Source organism: Numenius arquata, chromosome Z (assembly GCF_964106895.1).
Source record: "Numenius arquata chromosome Z, bNumArq3.hap1.1, whole genome shotgun sequence".
NCBI classification, from domain to species: Eukaryota; Metazoa; Chordata; class Aves; order Charadriiformes; family Scolopacidae; genus Numenius; species Numenius arquata.
This window is the reverse complement of record NC_133616.1, coordinates 39,798,386-39,812,145: the sequence shown is the minus strand read 5'-3', so window position 1 is coordinate 39,812,145 and position 13,760 is coordinate 39,798,386. Positions and strand designations below refer to the sequence as shown.

General features: G+C 35.9%; 1 protein-coding gene across 1 annotated transcript in view; it reads left to right on the top strand.

The window, feature by feature from the left end:
• TMC1 (transmembrane channel like 1) overlaps positions 1–13,760 on the top strand; it is a 65,317-nt gene that overhangs the window by 32,500 nt on the left and 19,057 nt on the right. The window contains exons 7-11 of the mRNA XM_074166398.1: positions 282–388; positions 1,586–1,684; positions 5,922–6,064; positions 8,893–9,037; positions 10,863–11,057. Of these exons, the coding sequence (XP_074022499.1) occupies positions 282–388; positions 1,586–1,684; positions 5,922–6,064; positions 8,893–9,037; positions 10,863–11,057 (689 nt within the window). The remainder of the gene's footprint in view (positions 1–281; positions 389–1,585; positions 1,685–5,921; positions 6,065–8,892; positions 9,038–10,862; positions 11,058–13,760) is intronic.

The window sequence follows — 13,760 nt, the reverse complement described above, 5'->3', positions numbered from 1 at the left end:
CTGCTGCTAGAGGATTTAATATTGGTAAGTATCACAGCTTTTACACAACCCTAAATACTCGGTATTACATTTTTTGTTTCCGTTTTCCCTGCTAGGTCAGTGAATGGTAGTATGCAGTCTGGAAAAAAACGTTATTAGAATTATAGTAATAAAGAAAATGAAAACCCTTCTCTGATTTTATTTATTTTAAATAAATTTTTAACAACTTTGTCTTAAGGTGAAACTTAGGTGAAATGAGGAGTAACTTATCTGCCCTTTTTTCACATCTCATGTTTTTACAGGTCACTTTGGCTCATCCGTGGCATCTTATTTCATATTTTTGCGCTGGATGTATGGAATAAATATGATTCTCTTTGGACTGACTTTTGGACTTGTAATGGTGCCTGAGGTGGGAATCTTTTAAATTATCATTGAGAATTGTCATGTGAATTTCTGTCTTTGCAGTGAGATTTCGTAAGAATGTATCTTTAAATGAATTTGTAATCTCTTTGTGCTCCATTTTAAATTATTAAGGTGCACTAAGGCTGTAAATATGTGCTTGCTTTGTGGACAGTTGTCTCTACAGAGAGGTGTCTTGAAATATATAGAGTTGTGTCCTGAAAGTGTTTTCCCATGGTCTGGGATGGTGCTAAACTGAGACTAAGAAGCAGCCAAGTGGAGTATCTTGACTAAAATGTGCATTGCAATAGGAAGATACATTCCAGGCCTCTAAGGAGCCATGGATCCTTTTCAGTTGCCTTAAAACTCACATGCTGATAAGGCCCAAGAGAGCTATAAAGTCACAAGATAGACTCCTTGTGTTTTGTGCTGTGTGCAGCATCACTGTTAATAGTGCTGCTCAGAGCAGATGTAATTCAGGCGGAAATCACCTATGTGAAATGTAATATTTTTCTAGTTTCTTTCAGCCACCATATGGTCTTCCTAAAAAGAAGGCTTACAGGGAATTAAAAGTATTGTGCCATCTCCCTGATTTCACTGTCTCCTCTCCTTTCTGCTCCGCTCCGTCAGGAATTTCAAACAGCTTCCTAGTATAACATTTCGATATCATGATCCATCTTCCACTGACACCAGAACAGAGAAAATGCCCAAGAGTTTTCAGAGTAAAGCCTGGAAAGGACCCTGTGAGGATGTATACTGTGGTTGAGCAAGCATCTCACCAGCAGCAGTGGGACTCTCAGAATCCAAAAACTGAATCATCCAAAACTATCATCTTCCCATACATTTCAGTTAGAAAAACAAAAAAATCCATAATGCAAAAAAATAATAATTTTCTGGTCTTGTCTGTAAGACAAACACCACTCATCCAAGGAATTTGGACTTCTGTGCTGCATTTGAATGTAAGAGGGTCAATTTTATAATAGTGGGACATCACTTCAGATTTAGAAAACACCACTAGCACATACTTTAAACTTAGTTTCAATCACAAATGTGAAGAGCAATGAAGGGAATTGTAGAAGTAGGTCATCCTCACTAAGGAGTTTAGGAGCATAAACCAAGTCTTCTTAAGAAATTACAGATCACTGTCCTTTCCCCTTGCTGGTATTTTGCTTTAAAATGTAAATTGCTCTCACTTTTTTGTTTCCAGGCCTTAATGGGGAAGCCATATGGCTCTTTACCTAGAAAAACTGTCCCAAGAGCTGAAGAAGCAACTGCTATGAACTTTGCTACTCTCTGGGATTTTAGTGTAAGTGCATAGACTTGCAATACTGTATATTCACATGACTCTCTATTATGGGCTTTTCCTTCATTATTTAATATCCAGAGATTTAATATTAAATATTTCAGGAAAAAATGGTAATAGAATTAATTTACATGTGTTTTTTTCACAAATTCTGAATATAACTGTTTCCTTCAGACAAAACATGTAATGAATCTCAATGTCCACACACACATCTTGGTGCATGTAGCAATCCAAATACACATGGGAGAAAGTCTCAAAGCTGGATTCATATCCCATGATACTGAATTTCCATTTCTTATGGGTGAATTTGGTCCTCTGTTTTCATATGATTAAGCTTCCAAATTTAAGGATGCAGTAAGAATTAGAAAAAAAAAAGAAAATAAATTCCAGTAATGTGCTCTGTAGGCTTTTTCTAAAACAAAGAATGCTTTTTTTTTTTTCCAGTCTTAAAAATTATGCAGATATTTTAACTGAATTGAGAAGCATGTCTTAGTTCTTTACTGTTGATGTGATGCCCAGTCTAGCCTGAGGAGCTCGACCTCCTGTACTGACAAGAAAATGGTATATTCCTAAGTATGTCATACTGCTTTTTCTCCTTGAAAACAACAGTTTTATCTAATTTCGCATATGGCGTGTGTCTATAGCTGGCCTCTATATATAAAGATGATATGGCCTTGCATAAAGTTAGCTGATGATAAATTTGATTTTATGATATGTTGCCTAGAAGGTTTCTCTGTTAGGCATGCAGTCAATATCATCAAAAGGTACTCTTCACCTGTGAAAGGATGCAACCATCTAGATAAGGTTTTCCTTCAGGTTAATGGAAGCAGCATCCATTAAACTAAGAATGATTTCTCTCTCAATCTACTGCACTCTTTGCCTTCTGTACTAAGGCTTTTAAGGAGTTATGTATATACGTATCTTCTAGCACTTGAGTTGTTTTAGCAACAGTAAGCATGAATATGATGTTGGAAGCCGACCCATTTCTTGGAAAAATAAACTCTATGCAGGTTTCTCCAGTTTACAGCTCTGCCTCTCCAGCTGTCTGCAGGACACATCTAAAAGTAGCCTCTCCGTGTAGGTTTTGTTGATGAGGGGTCCCCTACCACCCATGCTGGTGGGGAAAACTGTGCAGGCTGTGTAGTTACACAGGCAATCCCAGGAGCGGCAGGCACAGGCAGATTTTTATATTTGTCCCCTTTCCAGCAAGAAGCCAGCTCTGATCTCTCTTGGAAAAAAAACAAAACAAAACAAAACCAAACATAAAAAGGTCACAGTGTGTTTGCTTCTTATTAATATTGCCATTTTTCAGTACGGTCAAGGTGTGGAGAGATCCCTAACCTTGTGACATGCAGATCTCAAACAGGATGCCTTGGTTTGTGGCTCGATATCTTCATGTGGAGACTCAGATGAAGCTAGATTTTGGTCCTTCATTTAGCTTCCCTGACTCTATTTTCAATCTTCAACTATGAGTAGAGGCAGAATCAGGTTGTGACGGAAAAAACTTGACTGGTTATGTCCTTTTTCTCATCTACGAACAAATCTTTCAGGATTATTAACTGTAGAAAACTGAATTTAAAGAAAATAATATAATAGCAGGTAGAAATTACAATGTTAATTTGTTTTTCGACTATAAAGGCACATATAATGAAAAAATTACTTCTGTTTTATTTTGCCACATAAAGTGATGGACCCTCCTTGGATACAAAAAGATAGAAAGAACTTTCTAAAAAGTCACTTGTAATATTTTACAATGATTGTTGAATAAAATCACATTGGTGGTTCATCAGGAGTGATATTTGAGTAACAGGAAGAATACATCTAAACGTGTAGCTGGGAAGTTAAATAATGATGATGGCATTATAAAATGCGAAATTAAAACATCAGGGAGATATTGGAGAAAAAGGAATCACAGTAACTTGGAGATTTTGTAAAGAGAACAGAGACTAGAAGAGCTTTATACAGCAAATGGGAACAAAGTGTTTAAAAGAAACATATTTGAGAAAAGATGAATGAAGACAGATGGTGGAAAGAGTGGGAAAGTTTATAATAACTGACAGAAATGGGATCTGACAGCTCTGAAGAAGAAAGTACAGTAAATAACAGAGTAGCTTTTAACACAAAGAGCAAATGCAAAGCTAATAAACACAGAACAGGGCAGTGAAAGAGATGGGTCTCCTGAAATATTGAGGGGTAAAAAGAATTTTCTTGAGACACATTGGACTGACAAATACTCCCTGAAGGCAATGACATCTTTAATTAAACAGCAGAGGAAACAGTACCTTTCATCTGCTAGCAGTTCTTGTATGCTACAAAGTTACAGAAAAGTGAGCCCACATCAGCAAACATTATTTCATCCTAAAAAAACCCCAAACTGCACCAATCTTTAAGAAAATAAAGAAAAGATGAGCTCAACATATCTTTTTTTTTTTTTTTTTTCAGTTGACATTTTACTCATTTTACTAACATGGCAAAGAGACAGTTCTTGATTTTGATATTTTACTTGGAATTCAGTTTTAACATTGTATATTTTACAGTTCAGATAATAATCCAAACCTTAAAAAAATAGACTCTCAAGGCTCTTTTCAATAAAGCATTTGATCAGTATTCTTGTCTCACCCCTCTTTTATGTTAGACCCAGAAAGGAATGAAAGAGATCTTCCATGCATACCTACCTTTACACAGCTAAAGATATTTCAGTTTGCATGGTGAAATGCAGTAGGCAAAGCCCAGGAAACAAGATACTGAATGTAGTGTAGGAGTTATTTCTGACTTTGCAGAACACAGTGACTTAAAAAGCATTTTAATACTCTCAGAAGGCTCTCCAAGCCATGTTAGGCTGTATTGAAACTTGAGCTAAAATGGAATTATAGGATGCTTTAATGAGCAAAAGCATGAAAAGACATACTATTGAATTTTAATGTGTCCTGGCTAGTGTGAATGGTTTACTAGTAATTAGTAATAAATGTGTTCTATAATATTATTTCCCTTACCAGAGAACATACTATTTATCTGTTATGTGTAGGCACATCTCTCAAAGCTAGTCTGATATGAAGAAAGATGTGATATGTTGATTAACAAATCAGGACATTGTTTTGAATTATATTTCTGTTTATCACATGTATTAATATTTAATTTTCAGCTTAGAATTGTGAACTAGATTTTCCAGATAACACCATGACTCATTTCATACATAGTAAGAGCTACCATAAATTAAGTGCTTGTTTTGCAATAATATATCAGAGAAAGTTGTTATTTATTTTAAATTAAATGAGCAACGAAAAAGCAGAAGGGAAGTAAATGGCTTTTTTAATTCACAAAACCCTCAGATTACTGTGCAAGTGTCAAAATAATGCAAGTCCTATCCACCAATTACATGGTCAAATACTTGATCATTACCTCCAGCTGGAGCTTTGCCATTGCTGTGTATGTGCTGAGCTGTCCTTGTAAAGGCTGTGGATACAGAGTTCTTCTCAGAGGCAAGTTCTTGCTCTAACCTGAGGATTATCAGGAAGCTTTAGCTATTTGGATCATTTTAGATACCAGCAATTGCCTACAGTTAATCATGTACTAGTAAATTATTTTGAAAAATGAGCAATCTGACCTGGAGAAAAGAGGGTAATTCTCATTAAGATTTTTAGAAAAGGATATACATTTTGAATTGCTGAGAAAGAAGGTACACTTACATTACACTTTTCACAGCCTTGGAATCTAAGTGTTAAAAACCCCTGCATACTCAATAATCATCCATAAAATGTGGCTACTATGGGTTACTGTTACAGAATCACTGATCACACAATAAACAGCAGACACCATTGCTAGACAGAGAAGGTGTATGGCAATTTTATATCAAATAAGCTATGCAAGTAAATTCTAGAAATGTAAAAATTAAGTTCAAAATCTGGCATTTTATCTGCAAGTAATTTGTAGAACGAGTTTTGTAAACCGAAATGTTTTTGTCTTTACAGAAAGTATGCGGATGAAAAAGTTTTGACTCATTAGATAGTAGATGGAGTGTCCATGAAGTTTTAAAGACAAAAGATTTGAAAGTTGACATGGAATAGTTAAAGTCTTTCTAAGTGAAAGGAGAGATTTTCCATCCTGTGAGATTTATTATAGTGATGTTTGCAACTGTTTTGTATGCATTGAAATGCATGTTTCAGTACAATGTTATTGGTACAATTTCTCATTATATGCATATTTAACAGATATGACATTGCAATTTTTGCTGACTTTTCAGGGCTTTGCACAGTATTCTGTACTCTTTTATGGTTATTACAATAACCAGAGGACAATTGGATGGCTCAAATTCAGGATGCCGCTTTCATATTTCCTTGTTGGAGTTGGGACTATTGGCTACAGCTTTATGATTGTCATTCGAACGTAAGTTCTCCTTGTCTCTTGAATAAAGTACATTCAAATAGACACATAGCTCAACTGTTGACCACTGAGACTATATTTTTAAAAATATGATGATTGTAGAGGCAAGACAATGCAAGATCAAGTGCGTGGTCAAAGTCATGTAAGATTAGTTCAGCCTGTATTTGTTTATTTGTTGTTCTGCACCAGCAGCTGTATTGCAGTGTTGTGGAAGCGGGAAAAAAATTTACTGATATAACATTACACTTCCCTCCTGCAATTTCAAAATGAAAAATGAATGTACAAGGTAAGGAGCAGAGCTGTCAGTCCATCTCTTCATAAAACCCTGCTTCTAGTAGAATGTCTACTAACATCCAGAATATTCAGCTGTTTTACCTTTAGTGATACATTCCATGAGTTAATTTTTTTTTTAAGGAAGAAGACAAGAAAGAAAGAAACATGGCAAATAATTCTATGTGTAACTCACAGTAAGCAGTAAATGATTCTCAGAAAGACTATAGTAGTTTAGTCATATTTGCACAGTAGTGTAGAAGAATTGATGCTACTGGGCTTACTAAGGGTTTAATGTCCTGTGGAATGCAAAATAATCTCCAGCTGTGTGAAAACTCTGCTTAATATAATGTTAAGTTCATAATTGTAAAACAGTAGGAAGCATAGGTGTAAGTGAAACAGGGCCTAAGCAGTACAATTGGTCATATATTAGCCTTTTGGACTTTAATTTTGTCTTAGGATCAGGATTTAAATGAAATAAAATTATTATTTAATAGCCAACTTCACTATTGGAATAAACTGATAGTTCTGATAGTTTCTAAGGAGTAGGCTGTTAATTAATATAACATTTAATACTCCTGATTCAAGCAAGGTGACGACCTACTGTAATAATACACTTAGCTATAGTGGTGGCTTTAAAAGATGCCAAGGGTGAAAAAAATCAGAGCATTGCAGGTCAAGATTCAAGGACACTTGTGAATATAGAGAAAACTGCAGTTAATCTATTTCCTCTGTGCTGAAGCCAGTATTTTTCACTTGCATGAGCATTAATTCTTATTCTGCTTTTCAAATATTACATGGTTTTCCGCATAGGGCAAGAAGCATTTCAGAAGGAAAAAAAAAGTCTTCAGTTATATATATATATATATATATATATGTATTTTTGGACGAGGAACAAACTACTACAATAAAAAAATAATTGGTTTAGCTCAAAAATATGTTTTAAAATATTTTTTGATAATGTAACTCTGAAGATTAGAAAAAACTTAGTCTCAGACAATTGTATTTCAAAGACTGTCACCGAGTGTGAAAAAAAAAAGGTGTCTTTCTAGCAGAAAATCCCTGTGGCCCAAAGAAAGAAATATCTTTGTAGAAAAAATACATTGTATGTGCTAACTTCCCACCTGGCCGTGTGACACTAATGCTGATCATCATTTAAGTAATCTTATCAGCACTTCTTACAGTTGTCTTCTCTTTTCTCTTTCTCCAGAAAACAGTACAGTGGGCACAGTAACTAAAAGCAGTGTTAACGAGAGGTGCTACTATTTTTCTGCTGTTGAATCAGATCTGGGAAAGAGAATATCTACATGAAAGAAGTAGTGAGGATTATGAGCGCTGTTATTCCATTTAGGGGAAATATTTAGATTTAGGGCTCCTCTCTGCAGCACTTCCAGTGCCCAATATAAAAAAAGAAAAATTTCTGGTCTCAAAAAAATGATATTCCAACCACAAGACTGTCCACTATTTCATTAGGACCAATTGAGAAGGAATTATCTTAGTCTAGAAACCAGCAATGGGGCAGATCCTACCTAGAATCTTTCATGATCTCTGATCTTTCTGTGTATGAGCGGTAAAACAACAAAGAGAATCCTGGTATTGGTTTACGACAGCTCAGAAGGATTTTCTGTATTATTATTTACTATTCTCTTCCTGGATTTGACAGTATGTATTTTACTGGACTGTTAAAAACGTGGTGTGTAGACCGTACTGATATTAATAACATAACTCTGCTGCATTAGTGATCTTTAAAATTGGCACTGCCTTTTTCTGACCAAGAAATGAATACAATACTGAAGGCTAAATGGTTTGTACCCTCTTAATATACTCTGTCCTTGTGTTTAATGGTTTGAATTAAGCGATAAAACATGCAGAAGCAAGCCCACTATAATTACACGAATGACAACACTTTGAAATAAAGAAGTTAGTAGTCAAAACTTAAGTCAAATTACCAAAGAGATGATTTGATGTTTGTGGATACTTTTATAAATCTTGTTTATAAGTGCATAGAAGATGAAAGGGAAAATAGAAACTTGGAATAGTGATACTTTTGTATTGTATAACCAAGTTTCGTTCTGGGTTGTTATTTTAGAATTCTTTTTTTTCTCTTTGTGAAGTCTCTAATCAAATCTATTGCAGCTCAGAATGCTCTGAAGCTTTCTATTTAAAGCTATTGAAGCTTTAATTTGAGATTTCTATTTCTATTTCTATTGAGAGTATTTCCTACTGAGTTTCTTATACAGCAGATTTTCTCTGAGATCTTAATAAAATAAATTAATTCTTTCTCATTGAAATGTCTGTTGTGAGCTCATAAATTGTCTATATATGATATAGATCTGAAAGGATCTCCATCTGAAGGATGGAGATGAAAATCTCCATCCTTCTCTCTCAGTTCTCAGCCTGAACTTTCCAGATTTAGTATAACATGATTGACTGCAATAATAATATAGTTTTTTTCAGAACAATGTTAGAATTTAGGAACAGCTTAAAAATTGTGCTCACATCGCACAACTATGTCTTCCTCTAACTAACAAGGTCTTCCTCTGTCTTTCTGGCATTTGTAGAATGGCAAGGAATGCAAATGAAGAAGGTGGTGGGGATGATACTAGTTTTAATTTCAGCTGGAAAATGTTCACAAGCTGGGACTACCTGATTGGCAATCCTGAGACAGCAGATAATAAGTTTGCCTCCATCACAACAAGCTTTAAGGTAAAACAGAGCTCACTAAGGAGAGGTAACTTGATTTTTTCCTTCACACTGGTGTGGATGACATGGAACTAGGGTCAAGTATTAGCTGTGCCTGGGGTCTAGAAGCTTAAACTAGAATTGCACAGCTCTATAATGCCCTTCTGAGTCTGGGTCTTGCTCTCTTATCAGCTAAATTTTTTCCTTTCGATTGTGGAAGAAAAGGTATTAATGGCAACTTTTGTGTTCTCTATAGCTGCAGTACTAGTTTTAGAAAAATGATTCTAATATAAAGAATAATCTTTTTCTTTTTCTCATCTCTGATGGTTTTCAGTTTCTATGGTGCTTCTCTGAAAAACTTTTTTTTAAGAAGCTGTCGACATTTTGCTAACCTCACATTACCATCTTCTCTTGCTACACTGAAGAGATACCATAAGATAAAGCAATAGTATTGTCTGTAAAGGGCTATTCATCATGTCAGAAGAACTGGCCTCAGAATTTTGAGTGTATACTTGCTTTTCAGTAAGAAAAAAAGGTTACTTTCCTTGCACACTATAAAATTTTTACTTTCAAATTAATTATGGAATATAGCCTTGTTTGCAAGGCAATACAAGGCGTTCTTAGGCTTCTTTTCAGTGTACAGAGTATGTTGATTTCAAGAGTCATTGTGTGAGGAATCCGGGCAGGATGCGAGATGCACCACTGTGAAAGCAGTGAAGGGGATATATTCTGTCTGTTATATATTAAAGAATGTACTTGTACACTGGGTTCACTGGTTCACTTTATATATTAAAGAATGTACTTGTACACTGGGTTCACTGGCACACAGCAGTGCAGCATGAAAATGAAAATTTAAGTTTCAATTTAATAATGTACAGGTAATACATCGGCAAGGCGTTGCCAGGTAATGAACAAGATGCTAGACTTGCAGTTACACCAACAACATACAGCACAGGAGCTGGAGGACCAAGCACTAGCTGCACTGTCCAATCACACACAACACTTTCATTCTGCAGTGGTGATATAGCCAATATACCACCTCACCCTGACCACCTTCCCAACTTTTTTGTTCAAGAGCTGCTGCAATCTCCTTTCACTTATGTAACAAACAGAAGACATAAGGAAAGCCGAGCCATGCAGAGTAATTATTACAATGCAGTTCAGCTTCCCCTCTGGGCAACTGACCTCTATATCAAAGTGGGAAGCTGTAATCAAAATCCCTTTTCACGAGGACACTTCAGAGCAAATGCTCTTTCTGTTGGAAAAAACAGGAGCTGGAGATTACAGTTACACCAGAGCCTTAATATTCACCAGACCTGACCAAGGGTAAACATGGGGCAAACATTTTATTCTGCAGTCTGAAACTGTGCATTGTCTGTCTTTTTTTGGGATTCCTCCATCTAAACGGTATTTTCATTCCTTCTGAATTGCTGAGTTTAAGAAGAAAACCTTCTGCTCTTTTCTCACAAATGCACAATTTTAAAGTGTGACAGTTCCTTTTCTGGCAGCTGATCACACATTTATCCTGCTGGGTCACTCAGCCTCATAGCGCCTCGCAAGCTGACAGGAGATGCTGGTTTCTTTTTGGCACACAAGTACAGGTGTAACAAGACTCAGTGGGCACACATTCAATGGAAGCAAAGTGAACTCTGCAGAGCTAAAACCCCAGGCTTTGACAGGGTCCAAAACAGATTTTATGGGACAATATAAGCTCATCTCAAAACATGATGTCCAGGTGTGCATTTGCATCTTCATAATTTATTTAACTGATTTCTAACAACTGGGGAAGAAAAATGGGATCTTGACCGTTAAAGTACTCATAACATTCTTTTCCATCTAACAACTGCAGGAAGCTATTGTGGAGGAGCAGGAGAGCCGAAAAGAGGAAAATATTCACTTGACTCGATTCCTGAGGGTTCTTGCTAACTTCTTAGCCTTATGCACACTTGCTGGGAGTGGCTACCTCATCTTTTTTGTTGTCAGAAGATCACAGAAATTTGCCCTGGAAGGTCTGGAGAACTACGGGTGGTGGGAAAGAAATGAAGTTCGTGCTAGTACATTTCTAAAATAGATGTGGTTTGAAATTGTGTTCCTCTACCCTGCATGTTGCCTTTTTTTTTTTTCCTGAGAATTTAAATGCTCTGAGTGTGGGTGGTAAATATCTAACAAAAGAATAGTTCTTGTGTCTCTGCTTCCTGCTTCATTAAAAAGGTTATTCCTTGGTTGGTTCTTTCAAATACCCCTTTGTATTTAGTTTTTATTTGAGGCCTTTATCTTTCCTCCTCTGTGCTATTAAGATTGTTTTCCAGCCACTTTATGGACTCACAAGATATCTTCAAGGAACTTATTCTGCTGTTGCTTTTCTCCTGAGACTGGCCCAAGCAAAGTTACTGGTTTGTGGGCATATCCAAATTTATTTGGGGCTTCATGGTTACAACTCCACAGAGTAGTAACAGGATGAAACTCAGGCCTTCCAGTTCCAGCTGCCCGGTCCAAGAGTCCAATACTGTTTTTGTGCTTTATCTGCTTTCTTCTAGAGCAGATGCAGCCCTGTGTGATGAAGTTGTATAGTGAAAGTGATTGTTTTTCTTATAACAGTGTGCAGTAAGCACTTCAAGTCAGTGTTGCTATATGAAAAACCCAGGCAGGTTTTACTTTCTTAGCAAACACACTGGTGTGGGTGTTCTAAAATTAGCTATTTGTTACTTAAACCTCATCTTCTGAGCTGGATTGTAAAGTAGATATCTGACTTAAGGTAGGGCAAAAAGATGTTAGCCTCACCAAGATGCTGGAATGGGTGATGATGGAATGAGGAAAGTCAATCCCTAATTTTCAACACCAAAACCTGACTGAGAAAGTAACTTAAAAAACTCCAGCAACACACCTCTGGAATCTGAAGAAAGAGGGCTGTTGAGATTGTGTTAAGTTACTTGATAAAAGTTATTAGATTTGGATCTGATGGGAAAGAAAAGTGTACAAAATTGCTTGGCTTAAAGCAACACAAGCTGTAAGCGTGACAACAGACTAGCAGATGAAGACAGTTCAGAAGGAATTCAGTTTTCTCTCAGCTGAAAGGTGTGATAACAGATTTGTACTAACAAAAACTGTGCTACCAAAAGCTGTTATATTAGCTTGTGCTGCAATCTGGAAAGCAGTTAAACATATGCATGTTCCCATTGATTGTTTTACTTTTGTTTGCTTTACCAAAAAGTACTGCTAAGGAGACTGTTTGTCAACACTAAGATCTGGAGAAAGTGTATCTCTAAAGGAGGGTGGGTAAGGTAACACTGCCATTATTTGGCTAAAGAATTTTTCTTATTGATAGGTAATGAATATGTTTGAAGGGTACAAAATATTGTCCTTGATTGGATATTAATATTTAATTACATAAATATATAAGGCTTATATGTAACAGCCATTTAAACATTTTTATTATTTTCTAAATCAAACTCTCTTATGTTTCTATCATTAATAAATTAATTGAGATTTTGATCAGAAAAAAAACCCCGTAAACACTTAATGTACTACTTAGAGCACATGAAATTTCAGCTCTTGCATACAATTCAAGCAACAGTAAGTAAAAACTTACATTCTTCATAAAAATATTAAGCTCTTTTTGCAAAAAAATTTCTTTTCATAACACCAAATGCAAGAAGGGATTAAAAAATGTTCACACATAATTATGGTGTCCTTGGAGCAATCCACGGTAAATATATTTTATATCATCTCTTCCTGAACCTCACAGCCTAATAAAGTGCAACTGATGACTTTGTGGACAAGACCTTTTTCTCTCTGACTATCCTCTGTCATAATGTTGTAAATTTTTAAACTACCTCTTCATACTGGTGATATCTAGTTCTGTCAGATCGTGATTCAGAGAAAACTGTCTAGTGTGTCATGGAGAGCAGGAAATTAGTGGAAGCATACAGACTGGGACTGCTAAGGGATTTCATCAGCCTTTGCATTGCTCCTCATACATGGCTGTGGCCTGGTGGCTCGTCATGGGAAAATGATGATTCTGCACCACATGACAATTTACCCATGACCATGGAAATTTTGGTAGAATGGAGAATAATGATATTGATTCCCTTGGTAAAGTGTTCTGAAATTGGATGAAAATTGCTGAACAAAATTGACTTTTCTCATTTGATAGAAGATAGTTTGCAGAGCTAGAAGGCAGTATGAGCACCTCTGGTACTGAGGTACCCTGTTTTCTCAAATACATTCCTGTACTGTTTAAGAATAAAGCTACTTAAAAGCAGAGAAAACTTATGAGGGGACAGACTGATTTCTCTGAATCAGAATCATTAAGAACATTTGGGAACAGACGGCATAAGTTTTACACAGCAATTTTTTTCCAACAACAAAAAAATATAGGTTTAACATTTGGGATCTTGAAAGCCGAAACAACCCCATAGATCTTTTGCCAAAAATATCCTGCTATTTACTTTAATGTTCCTAGTAATGGATATGGAGTACGTTTCTATTGAAGTTACTAAGCGATGTTGTCAATGCTCTGTTTAATTCTAGAAATCATCAGGCAGCTTCGATTAGTATGAAATACGATTTCTAATCCTAATTTCTTTTTTAAAAATGAAACTATTTACTAGAAAAATGGGTCACTATTAGTGCTTACTGCAGCAGATGCTAGACAGATCTATGACTACTACAACCATTGTTAGTGGAAGAAGTGGAAGATATGATTTATTTTATCTAGACTACTTACTGTTAATGAACTTATTTAACT